General features: G+C 42.2%; 1 protein-coding gene across 1 annotated transcript; it reads left to right on the forward strand.

The window, feature by feature from the left end:
* The first annotated feature begins 9,798 nt into the window (after positions 1 to 9,798).
* On the forward strand, positions 9,799 to 12,329 carry pop5 (POP5 homolog, ribonuclease P/MRP subunit). The gene is made up of 5 exons (XM_079382025.1): positions 9,799 to 9,887; positions 9,969 to 10,111; positions 10,288 to 10,437; positions 10,524 to 10,607; positions 11,931 to 12,329. Exons 1-5 carry the CDS (start codon positions 9,868 to 9,870, stop codon positions 12,035 to 12,037), a joined length of 504 nt encoding a protein of 167 aa, XP_079238151.1. The 5' UTR covers positions 9,799 to 9,867; the 3' UTR covers positions 12,038 to 12,329.

The raw sequence follows: 12,329 nt of genomic DNA on the forward strand, positions 1-12,329 counted from the left end.
GTTGTAATGAACTTGTCAGACACAGCAGGTTAGTGAAAGAACAAAGGTGTTTAATAGTGAATCTGGAATCGGAAGAACTGAGGGGTTGGTATTCTTGAGATGAGTAGAAGTCAATGGAGTTACAGGAGACCCGTGAGCCGGGATAAACTCAGTCACTGTGTCTTTGACAGGGATGATGACAGCGGGAACCTCCAGCGTGCAGGGGAGTGCTCTGTGTGCCGTGATACGTGTCCAGTGAGTGGTAACCACAACAGTGTCCGTCGTCGAGCGTCTGGATCTGCGGATGGGGAAGATGAAGAGGAGCAGAACAAGAGGTAAGTTTCAACAGGTAAGTATCGTCAGGTAGTATACTCAGCTATGAGTCTTGAGAGCGTCGGTCCTTGTATGTTACAACAAGATCGGACACTGTTGTGATTGAGGAGAGTGCTTTTAAGTGTGTGGTGATTGTTCGCTGATGAGGTGCAGGTGCGGGTGATTAGAACTCTGGTGACGTGGATCGTGGCAATTGGTTGAGAGGAAAGCCTGGTCGTTCTCTGACAGTACCCCCCTCTCCACGGCCCGCTCCTGAGGGCCGACCCCGGCGTCGTGGTGGTCTACCTCGTCCTCGAGGAGCAGGGCGATCAGGATGGTTGGAATGAAATTCACTTAATAGATCCGGGTCAAGTATATCATCCCTGGGAACCCAAGCGCGTTCCTCTGGGCCGTACCCCTCCCAGTCGACTAGATATTCGAGTTGACCACCCCGACGCCGGGAATCCAAAATCTCCTGGACTTTATAGATAGCACCGTCGTCAATGATGAGAGGGAGAGGGGGTTCCTCGACCGGACCAGGCTCTGGGGAGACAGAAGGAAAATACGGCTTGAGGAGTGAGACGTGGAATGTGGGGTGGATCTTGTAGTGTGCAGGTAGTTGTAGTTTGAAGGTTACCGGATTGACCTGTTCCAGAATGGTAAAGGGGCCAACGAATCTGGGACTAAGCTTGCGGCAAGGCAGGCGCAGCCTGACGTCCCGTGTGGAGAGCCAAACCTTTTGTCCTGGATGATAATCAGGTGGGGTCGAGCGACGAGCATCGGCGGAGATCTTTTGCCTGCGCACTGCCTGCTGAAGATGGTGATGAGCCGAGTCCCAGACTCCCTCGCTCTCCCGGAACCAGTGATCTACCGAGGGTACGTCAGATGGTTCTCCTGACCATGGGAATAGGGGAGGCTGGTAACCGAGTACGCACTGGAAGGGAGTGAGACCAGTGGTGCCTTGCCGAAGGGAGTTTTGAGCGTACTCGGCCCAGCCTAGGAACTGGCTCCAGGAGTTCTGGCGGCCGTGACAGAAGGTTCTCAGGAATCTCCCTATTTCCTGGATTTTGCGTTCAGTCTGCCCGTTGGATTGAGGATGGTATCCAGAGGTCAAACTGACGGTCACACCTAGGAGAGAGAAGAATGCTTTCCATACCCGTGATATGAACTGTGGTCCTCTGTCGGAGACGATGTCCTCCGGGATTCCAAAGTAGCGGAAGACGTGGTTGAAGAGTAACTCGGCAGTTTGTATAGCGGTGGGTAGTCCAGGGAGAGGAAGGAGTCTACAGAATTTGGAGAAGCGATCAATGATGACGAAAATGCAGGTATTCTTATCTGAGAGTGGTAAATCAGTAATGAAGTCTACTCCTAGGTGTGACCATGGACGATTGGGAATGGGTAGTGGTACCAGTTTGCCAGCAGGGAGATGACGTGAGCTCTTGGATATCGCGCAGTCGGGACAGCCCTGAACGAACCTCCTCACATCCCTTGCCATGTTTGGCCACCAGAAGCGATCGCTTAGCAGCGAGAGAGTAGCGTTGGCCCCTGGGTGGCCTGTACCAATGGATGTATGCGAGGAGTGGATGAGAGGCGTGCGTTGAGTCCGGGGTACATACTGGCGATTCGGGGGACAGCCCGGCGGATTGGCCGGAGGAGGATCGGAGACAACTGGAGGAGAGGTCCATACAATGGGGCTGGCAATAATGTTGGTAGGGAGGATCCCCTCGGGCTCATCGGAGACCTCTTCTTGAGAGTGAACCCGGGACAGGGCATCAGCCTTGATGTTACGAGGACCTGGACGGTATGAAATTTTGAAATCAAATCTAGTGAAGAACAGCGCCCACCGCGCTTGACGAGGATTGAGCCTCTTGGCGTCTCGTAAGTACTCTAGATTTTTGTGATCTGTTAAGACTAGGAAGGGGTGGTTGGCTCCCTCCAACCAGTGTCTCCATTCTTCTAACGCTAGCTTGATAGCTAGCAACTCACGGTTTCCGATGTCGTAGTTCCTCTCCGCCGGGCTGAGTTTTTTAGAAAAGAAGGCACATGGATGGAGTTTCGGAGGGGTCCCCTGCTGCTGTGAGAGAACCGCACCCACTCCGGTAGTAGAGGCATCCACCTCTACGGTGAAGGGTAAATTGGGTTCGGGATGGACTAGGAGTGGTGCGGTCGTAAAGGCTTCCTTAAGGCGGTTGAAGGCGTCGGTCGCATCTTGGCCCCAATGGAGAGATTTCTTTCCTCCCTTCAGGAGGTCAGTGAGGGGACTGGTTATGGTGCTGTAGTTACTAATAAAGCGACGATAAAAGTTAGAAAATCCTAAAAATCTCTGTAGTTCCTTGATGGTAGTGGGTTGGGGCCAAGAGGTGATGGCTTCCACCTTCCCCTTGTCCATGCGAATGCCACCATGACTGATGATGTACCCCAGGAAATGAACGGTTGTTTGATGGAATTGACATTTTTCGGCTTTCAGATATAACTGGAACTTTCGTAATTGCTGGAGGACCTCCGCAACGTGTTGGCGATGTTCGGCCAGGCTCCGGGAGTAGATTAAGATGTCATCAATGTAGACCAACACAAACCGGGGAAGGAACTCCCGGAGCACCTCATGCATGAACCCCTGGAAAACGGAAGGGGCGTTGACGAGGCCATAGGGCATGACCCGATATTCGTAGTGGCCAGTAGGGGTCACAAAAGCGGTTTTCCATTCATCCCCTTCCCTGATGCGAATGAGGTTATACGCGCTGCGGAGGTCCAGTTTGGTGAAGATGGTGGCACCGCGGAGTTGTTCCAAGGCTGCTGGGACAAGAGGAAGGGGATAGCGAAATTTGACAGTTATCTGGTTGAGCTTACGGTAATCGATACACGGACGTAGACCTCCATCCTTCTTTGCCACAAAGAAAAAGCTGGAAGCAGCAGGGGACGTGGACGGTACAATATAGCCTTGATGGAGGGCTTCCTCGATGTACTCCTCCATGGCCTTCTGTTCAGGTAGTGAGAGGGGATAGATCTTTCCTCGTGGTACAGGCTCACCCGGAACCAGGTCAATTGCACAGTCCCATGGCCGATGCGGTGGAAGTCTGGCAGCTCGCTGGGGGCAGAAAACGTCACTGTAAGAAGAATACTCAGAAGGGATATCCACGGATCTTTGATCCACAGGACTCTCGATAGTGGTGGCATGTAGGGGAAGTGAAACGGTTGCCCAATGAGTAGGTCGAGGTAAGTACGGGAAACATTGAGGGAAACAGGACGAACCCCACTTTAGCACCTCGCCAGACTTCCAGGACAATATTGGATTGTGTTTCACCAGCCAGGGCAGACCCAAGATGACATCAACAGTTGCCTCTTCCAGTACCAACAGGTGAATGAATTCTTGATGGAGTTGCCCTACGCGAAGCTGCAACGGTCCAACACAATTCTCAACAAGATTGGGAGTGAGTGGCATACCGGTTATGGACTGGATCTGGTAAGTGGTCTTTGTCGCGGCGATCGGGAGGTCGAGCCTTCGACAGAGATCGCCGGAGATGAAGTTCCCGGCCGAGCCGGAGTCGAGGAGGATGGTAACTGGGAGTGGAGTAGAGTCTATTATCAGATGTGCATTGGAAGTTAAAGGGTTCATCTTGGGAAAGGTAGGTTGGATGCCACTCACCGCAAGTCGAGTAGGACGTTGTGGGCATGATGAGATTCGGTGGGTTGGGTCACCACAGTACAGACACAGGTTGTTAGCGATTCTTCTTTGTCGTTCTGAGGGGGACAAGCGAAACATGTCTGTCTGCATGGGTTCCGGTGAGGGTCTGGCCTCTGGCTGGGAAGTTGGAGGAGTAGCAATGGCAGATGGTGAGGGAGTATCAGAAAGACATGCCTTCATACGGTTCGAGCAGCGGATGGCGAGCTGTATAAACTTCTCGAGCCCATAAGTATCATCATAAGCAGCGAGATGTAACTTCAACCGGGGGTTTAAGCCTTGTCGGAAGGCAGTAAGTAGTGCAGGCTCATTCCAACCGCTCGTGGCTGCCAGGGTGCGGAACTTCAGAGCGTGTTGATGGATAGTCGATGAGCCTTGACGTAACTTAAATAATTGTTCGCCTACCGATGAGTCCCCCGGTGAGCTGCTAAATACTTCTTTGAAGTGGGCGAGAAATTGGACATAGGAATGTGTTGCGGGACCGGCTTGGCTCAGGATCGACTCGGCCCAACTGAGGGCTGGTCCCCGGAGCGAGGTGACCACAAAGGCAATTTTTGCTTGATCGGAGGTGAACATCTGAGGATGCAGATCAATAGTTAGTGAGCATTGTAACAAAAGGCCATTGCACTCCTCGGGATCACCTGAGAACGGCGCTGGTCGGGCCATGGGACTGGCGAACATGATCGGTGAAGAAGAGCTGAATGCGGAAGTGGCTGGAGAAGGTACTGGAGCTGGTGCGGGAGGAGAGGTGGAATGAGTGAGGATCCTCTTGAGTGTGTCGACAAGTTCCTGGAAGGGATCAGCTGTACTCATGATGTTGCTGTCCTGGTCCGATCTTCTGTAATGAACTTGTCAGACACAGCAGGTTAGTGAAAGAACAAAGGTGTTTAATAGTGAATCTGGAATCGGAAGAACTGAGGGGTTGGTATTCTTGAGATGAGTAGAAGTCAATGGAGTTACAGGAGACCCGTGAGCCGGGATAAACTCAGTCACTGTGTCTTTGACAGGGATGATGACAGCGGGAACCTCCAGCGTGCAGGGGAGTGCTCTGTGTGCCGTGATACGTGTCCAGTGAGTGGTAACCACAACAGTGTCCGTCGTCGAGCGTCTGGATCTGCGGATGGGGAAGATGAAGAGGAGCAGAACAAGAGGTAAGTTTCAACAGGTAAGTATCGTCAGGTAGTATACTCAGCTATGAGTCTTGAGAGCGTCGGTCCTTGTATGTTACAACAAGATCGGACACTGTTGTGATTGAGGAGAGTGCTTTTAAGTGTGTGGTGATTGTTCGCTGATGAGGTGCAGGTGCGGGTGATTAGAACTCTGGTGACGTGGATCGTGGCAATTGGTTGAGAGGAAAGCCTGGTCGTTCTCTGACATGAGTAGCCTGCATGATGATTTTTTTTGCATTTTTTAGTTAACTTTATTGAAGGTTTTTTTTTGGGGGGGGGGGGGGGGGGGGCTGAATTGCAAGAATAATAATAATGTTATTATTATTATTATTGAACAGTGCTTAATTCTAAAGCGTTGTATTTTCAGGGCCTGCAATTTTGGGGGCTGAAATTTAACTTGACATACATTAACATGTATAGCTTGTATTGTATTGTATTGTATAGAAATATTTGAACTTGGTAAATTACACACATATTTTTATTAATCAGAATCAGAAAGGGTTTTATTGTCAAGTGTGTTTATACACACAAGGAATTTGTCTTGGTGACAGAAGCTTCCAGTGCAAAGAAAAAGATGTGCAGACATAGATATAATAGACATACATATAATAAAATGAAATATAACACTAATAATAAAAAGAATAGACAATAAATTAAAATAATAATAATTATAACTATGTGGTGTTATGACTGTGTAAATATGCTATTTATAGATAAACAGTTTTGAAAAGTAATGTACAGATGTCTAGTCCTGAGATATGTAGGCAGAGGCAAAAACGTGCTTGATAAGCAAAAACGATGGCATCCTCACCACTCTTTGCTTGGAGCCGGCGTTCCCCTTCTGCCGACCTACATAACAGATCAATAGCTGCTCTGAGGTCCAGAGGCCTTGTGTCTGGTCCCTGTACAATCTTAAAGAGACAGTGCAAGCTATAACTGGTCCTACTTGCCCCGCTCCAAGCAGGCTTCGAACCGCAGTCTCTGGCGTGGGAGGCAGGTGCTCTAACAAAGAGGTTAAACACCATATCAATTGCTAGAGCGCCTCTTGAGATCAGGGGAGTGAGTTTTACACAAACAGCTCTTACTGGCCTACGACTGGGTCTGGATCTGCCTCCTCCGGGGGCAGTGCTTGCAGGCTCACCACCTGATGGTAGGATCCTATAGGCACATAAATATCTTAACTTGTCTTTTGAAGATGAATTAAGTTTTTACAGGTTTGGAACGACGTGGAGGTAAGTGATTGATGACAAAATTTTCATTTTGGGGTGGAGTAACCCTTCAATAACTGCTATAATTTTGTATTTAAAGCTGCAGTCCGTACGTTTTGCCTCTATGTCGCCATCTCTGTTTGAAAACCTGGAATTACAGCTGTTTGCGGAATTATCTTCCTTGTGTGGGCTGTGCTCTGGAACGGCTCCAGTGCAGATGATTCTAATGTTTTGAGGAGTGCGTGTCAGTCACCGCACCAGTGTGGATATTTACTGTACTTTGCAATCACAGATTCTAGCCTACGTCTTGGAATATATGACACAAATAAGAATTTTCATTGTATATTGCCATCTGAACAAGTAACAAGTCTGCCACGTATGTTCTGACTAACTGAGCAAAAAAGTATTACCATAAATCACGCTACCAATGGTGATTTAATTTAAAGATCAGTTAGCTCATACCACATCAAACCATGCAAATTATTATTATTGTTATACTTTATTCTCAAATTATTACTGTTAACAACATCAGCATTGCGTGACTATGAGTATAGTATGTATTAGCGTGTAGATTTCAATATCTGTACAGTCTAATCTAATTGCCATGCCATTCGAATTTCATATTAAGAAATTATTTTAACCCAAAAAGCAAATTATGAGCTACAGTGATGATATTGCACATGCTAAATCAGCCCCCCATCTTTCCTGGATGAAATTAGGCACATGTGACCATTCCTTTTACAAAAAAATAAAAAATAAATAATGGTAAAAAAGTATTTTTGTAATAATCAGATTTTTTTTGGTCATACTGTCTAAGATGTTTGCGTGAAGCATTGTAAAAACATATGATTTATATCTGTGTTTTCTTAGCTTCCAACAGGCATAGCTAGCATGTGTCAAAGATATTGTGTCAAGCTATTATACCAAGTTTTATTACGGCTGTCAAGGGTAGGGAAAGTTGCAACCGTCCCAACATGCTGTCCCTTACCACAACATTGATACACTTGGTTAACTGCTAGTTGGTCAAACTAGTTCTTAAGACAGTGACTAAGTTCATTCAACTGGCCTTAGTTCAGTAATCACAGATGTTAACATAATGTTATTATTACATTTTAGTGTCTTGATTCTGATTAAATTAATATTTTGTAACCAAGACAAGGTTGTTACTTGAATCCCCCCCCATTTACTATTCTTGTGTGTTTTCCTGCCTTAGGTCAGCGTGTTTGGCTTTGGAGTGAACGGCAAAGGCACTTGGAAAAACATGCCCAAGGGTTTTAAACGCACTGGTCAGCACCCTGGAGGGATTGAGCATGCGATCATCTTAGTACTTCAGGAAAGGAATCTGATCGATCTATACACAGGGTGTTGAGAAGGACTACTTAATGGGATACACAATACTTTTAATGATACACTCGCTACTGTTCAAAAGTGTTTGCTAATACAGAAAAACATTATTACAAAACAAATTATATTTATAAATACTGCTGCATCTATAAATTGAGTGTGTTTGTGTCTATACTAAAATAATGAATAAAATAATTGACATTAAGCAACATTGGTAAGTGTTTAAAGCTGTCCACACTGTGATATAATCAAGGCAATTAATTTAATGCACTTAAATGTATTTAATTTTTTTCTCAATATGTATATTTTGGTGTTTCACTTGAACATGATAATTCAGAGAACTGCACTATTAAACCATAAGTATTCGCACATTGTTTATTTCTGTTAAATTTTTCAGCTAAATCTGCAACCCTTATCACTTCACGAGGCATCATTGTGAAATCTAAAATCATGGTTACACTTTATTTTGATTCAACACTTCGACACTTTAGACATTCAACTAAATAGAAGTAACTTTGCAACTACATGTCAACTATAATTCTCATTAATTTGCAACTACATGTCTACTAACTCTCAGACTTAGGTTTAGGGTTAGTAGAATAAGTTTATATATAGGCTACTTGCAAAGTTTCTCATAGTCAGCATGTTGTATGTTGTGGACCCATCAAAATAAAGTGTTACTATAGAAGATATTAAGCAGACAGTCTACTAATACTCGTATTAGTATTTGTAAACAAACTGAATGTTGTCTGGAAGGTGAATAATAAATGACTGAATTTTTAATACTGATTTTTTTTTTCAGTTAAAATATTCACAGCTTAACTGCAAAGTCATGTTGAATTTACAGTGCATTACAAAATGCAAGCACTGTTTTGTTTTTTTCAATTATTGCAATTCAATTTTTTTTTTTCTTCAATACTTTAGTCATTAATTTACTTCTCCCAAATGTTGTTTTCAAATGTGGCAGTAGAAGCAACATGGGTATCCAAAAAAAAAAAAAAGTTGAAAAAAAAACCCTGTTGAAATAAATGTCAATATTTAAATATGGAAATCAATACATATTGAAATATAAAAATTAACGAACAGTTCACAATACAGCTAACAATACAGTTTACAGTTAAGATTAAGAAAAAATAAATAAAGGGAGAAAGGGTAATAAAAAATAATCAGAACTACTTAAATAGGCTAACAAATTATAATAAATAGGCCTATATTTGTTTTAGAAATAAAAATAATATTTTTAATAAATTTAGCAAATACTATTTTTTAGCACATAATTCCTAAATTAATAAGTTAAAAATTAACATTTAAAACAAATTCATAAATGTTATTAATTAATTAATTAATTAAATGTGACCCTGGACCACAAAACCAGTCTTAAGTCGCTGGGGTATATTTGGAGCAATAGCCAAAAATACATTACATGGGTCAAAATTATTGATTTTTCTTTTATGCCAAAAATCATTAGGGTATTGTAAAGATCATGTTCCGTGAAGATATTTAGTAAATTTCCTACTGTAAATATATCAAAACTTAATTTTAGATTAGTAATATGCATTGCTAAGAAATTCATTTGGACAACTTTAAAGGCGATTTTCTCAATATTTAGATTTTTTTTGCACCCTGAGAGTCCAGATTTTCAAATAGTTGTATCTAATATTTTTCAAATATTGTCCCATCCTAACAAACCATACATCAATGGACAAATAATTTATTCCGCTTTCAGATGATAGCCTATATAATCTCAGTTTTGAAAAATTGACACTTAAGACTGGTTTGTGGTCCATGGTCACAAATGTTAATAAATAGAATAAACAAGAAAATTAAAACCAGAATAAATAGGATGGCAGCATACGTCTAATAACAAATACTGTTAATGCTGTAAATAACTCACTGATCTATTATATCATCACAATAAATAACTACCAACATTTTAAAAGCAATAGTCCTTGAAACCTTTTCTTTCACACAATGCACACAATGCTCTGTATTCTTCCGTTTCTGTGATACTGATATTTGTGATACTGATTAAAATGGCTTATTAAAGTAATTAAACAAATCCATTAGTTATTTTGATGTCAAGCCGTCACCCCGCCCCCTTGGTCACGAGGAATAGTATTGGCCAAAAGAAACCCGGAAGTAAAGTGCAGTGTTTTCAAAGGCACGTGTTGGAAATATGGTCCGATTCAAGTCGAGGTAATGAAGGAAAATAGTTACTTTGCGCTTTTTTAAACTCATAAACAGTTCTGACCTCTCGTTATTGTGTGACCTGTCCAGATATTTGCTGTGTGAGGTTTGCGTCCCTGACCGGAGCAGTCTTCAGCTGTTGGAGGAGAAGACCCTCTACATCGCACTCAGAGCCGCCATGAAAAGAGCGCACGGCGACTACGGATCAGCGGTCTTTAACATCGGGGTGATGGGTAAACACTGGGCTTGTTATTATTTTGTGCCTATTAAGATCTCAACCAGATAGGTAATCAGACTGCTGCTCGTTTTATGTTACCGTTATTTTGATGCGGTGCAATTACGCAGTTTAAGATTACGTGTATTTAGTTCAGTTTAATGTCTCATTACTGAAAGGTCAAATCTCCTTTAGTGAAATACCTGAACGCCCACACTGGAGTGGTCCTGATACGCAGCAGGAAAAAATACTATCGACTCCTCTGGTCTGCCCTTTCTTTAATCACCTGCCTTGAGAACAGAGGCCAGAAGGTGCAGTGCTTCCTCAACTGCTTACATGTTGGAGGTAAGAGATGTTCTGTCTAGTTTAGCCTCCATCTGACACCAAACACCACACCATGTGCTCTTACCCTTCCCTGATCTCTTCCACAGGAACGATTAGAACATGTCAGAAGTTTCTTGTTAAATATAACCGACAACAGCTCCACAGAATGCTGCCAGACTGCAAGACTGATGGTAAGTTCTTTCTGTTATTACAGTCTGCAGAAACTCTAAAAGGCTGTGAATTACTATTATTAATTTTCTTTTCTTTCTGATCTTGACATACAAAAAGTATGATAACGACTTTTTTGTGTGTTCTCGACAAAATAGTTTTTTTTTCACTCTGCCAGCTTTTGCTGTAGTCTAAAAACACGAAAATTAAAATGCACAAATATTATCAAGTTACATCTGTTTTGGATTAAATAAAGCAGTAATGCTGAGTTCACACTGCACAATTTTTAAAGTCATTGGATCACTGTTGTTTTCACGCTGCACGACTATCTGGGGTAGCATTCACACTGCACGATTTTAGCCCCGATTTTCATGCACTGAAAGGTTTTGCAAAATCCCCACCAAATGACCAAAATCTGTGAAATTATCGGTGAAAGGCAAATCGGTGAAATTATCAAAGATGCGTTCTGAGAGAATTGCTTATCTATCTATCTATCTATGCTATTATTATTATTATTATTATTGTTGTTGTTGTTTTATTTATTATATTATAATTATTATTCATTTTAATTGTAGTTATGAGAAAACATAACTATGTTGACATCGCAAGAAAAACATTTTAAATCTAGAGATCATGGGAAAATTAAATGGCGATCATGGAAAAACAACTTGTCGAGATTGCAAGAAAATTAAGGTCTAGATCACAAGAAACAACTATTTAGTTGTTGATCACAAAAAAACTTGAGATCACAAGAATACAACTATTTGATTGTAGACCATGAGAAAACAAGTTCATTATTTATCTCGAGGTCATGAAAACAACTATTTTGTTATGTAAAGGTCACAAGAAAACAGCTATTCTATGTCAAGATCAAAAGACAAACTTTATTTTTTTTTTCCTCGAGATCACAAGAAAACAAACATTCGTTATGTCAAGATCATGAGAAGATTAAGTCGATCACAGTAAACAACTATTTTATGTCGAGGTAAAGAGAAAACAAACTTTATGTTGAAATCGCAAGAAAATAACAAATAAAGAAAAAATATAATGCATGGCCTTTTAGGGCTTCCATCATTTTAAGCACAATATAACAGTATATTTATTTATTTTGGAAAAGAGCGTCCCCAGGTGGCAAGCTATGCTTATCTGGAAAATAAATACTATAACCCTGTACAGGTTTCTTTCTTCTGTGGAATCAAGGTTTGGAATAATTTGATTCGGAGTAAATGATAACAGAATGTTCAATTTGAACTGTTCTTTTAGTCCACCAAGTTTGAGAACCACTGATGTAGAAATTTCACATACTGTATACACACTTTCTCTTTCTCTTCCTGTCCACAACACAGCCGAGAAACAAGAGGTTAGGAGAGCGATCCTGAGCTGTTCCCTGAGTAATGCCAGAGAGGAGGAAGCTGATGAAGATGGAAGTGATGATGGTGATGAAGAGACATGACTCCCCTCATAAAAATACTTTAGACGAGTAGTTTAACCATGCAGTAATGGTTAAATGGCTGACATTTTTTATACCACAAGACACATTTGCGTTTTTGTTTTCTGCAGCATTTCATGAATTGTAAATGGAGTATATCATTCACATTACTGATATTTCTGTGTGAACTCTGGCCATCTGCTGTGTAGGTCACGTGTATATGTATTGATTAAAATGTATACTACTGCTTCTGTTATGTCTGTAAAGGTCTCTTTCGAATAAATCAAATAAGAACAACTGGAAATGCTTCGATAGT

This window comes from Barbus barbus, assembly GCF_936440315.1.
Source record: "Barbus barbus genome assembly, chromosome: 28".
Classification (NCBI taxonomy): Eukaryota; Metazoa; Chordata; class Actinopteri; order Cypriniformes; family Cyprinidae; genus Barbus; species Barbus barbus.

Coding starts and splice junctions, on each gene's coding strand:
- pop5 (XM_079382025.1), top strand. CDS start 9,868: ATGGTCCGATTCAAGTCGAG. Junction 9,888..9,968: donor ATGGTCCGATTCAAGTCGAG/GTAATGAAGGAA, acceptor TGACCTGTCCAG/ATATTTGCTGTGTGAGGTTT. Junction 10,438..10,523: donor CAACTGCTTACATGTTGGAG/GTAAGAGATGTT, acceptor TCTCTTCCACAG/GAACGATTAGAACATGTCAG.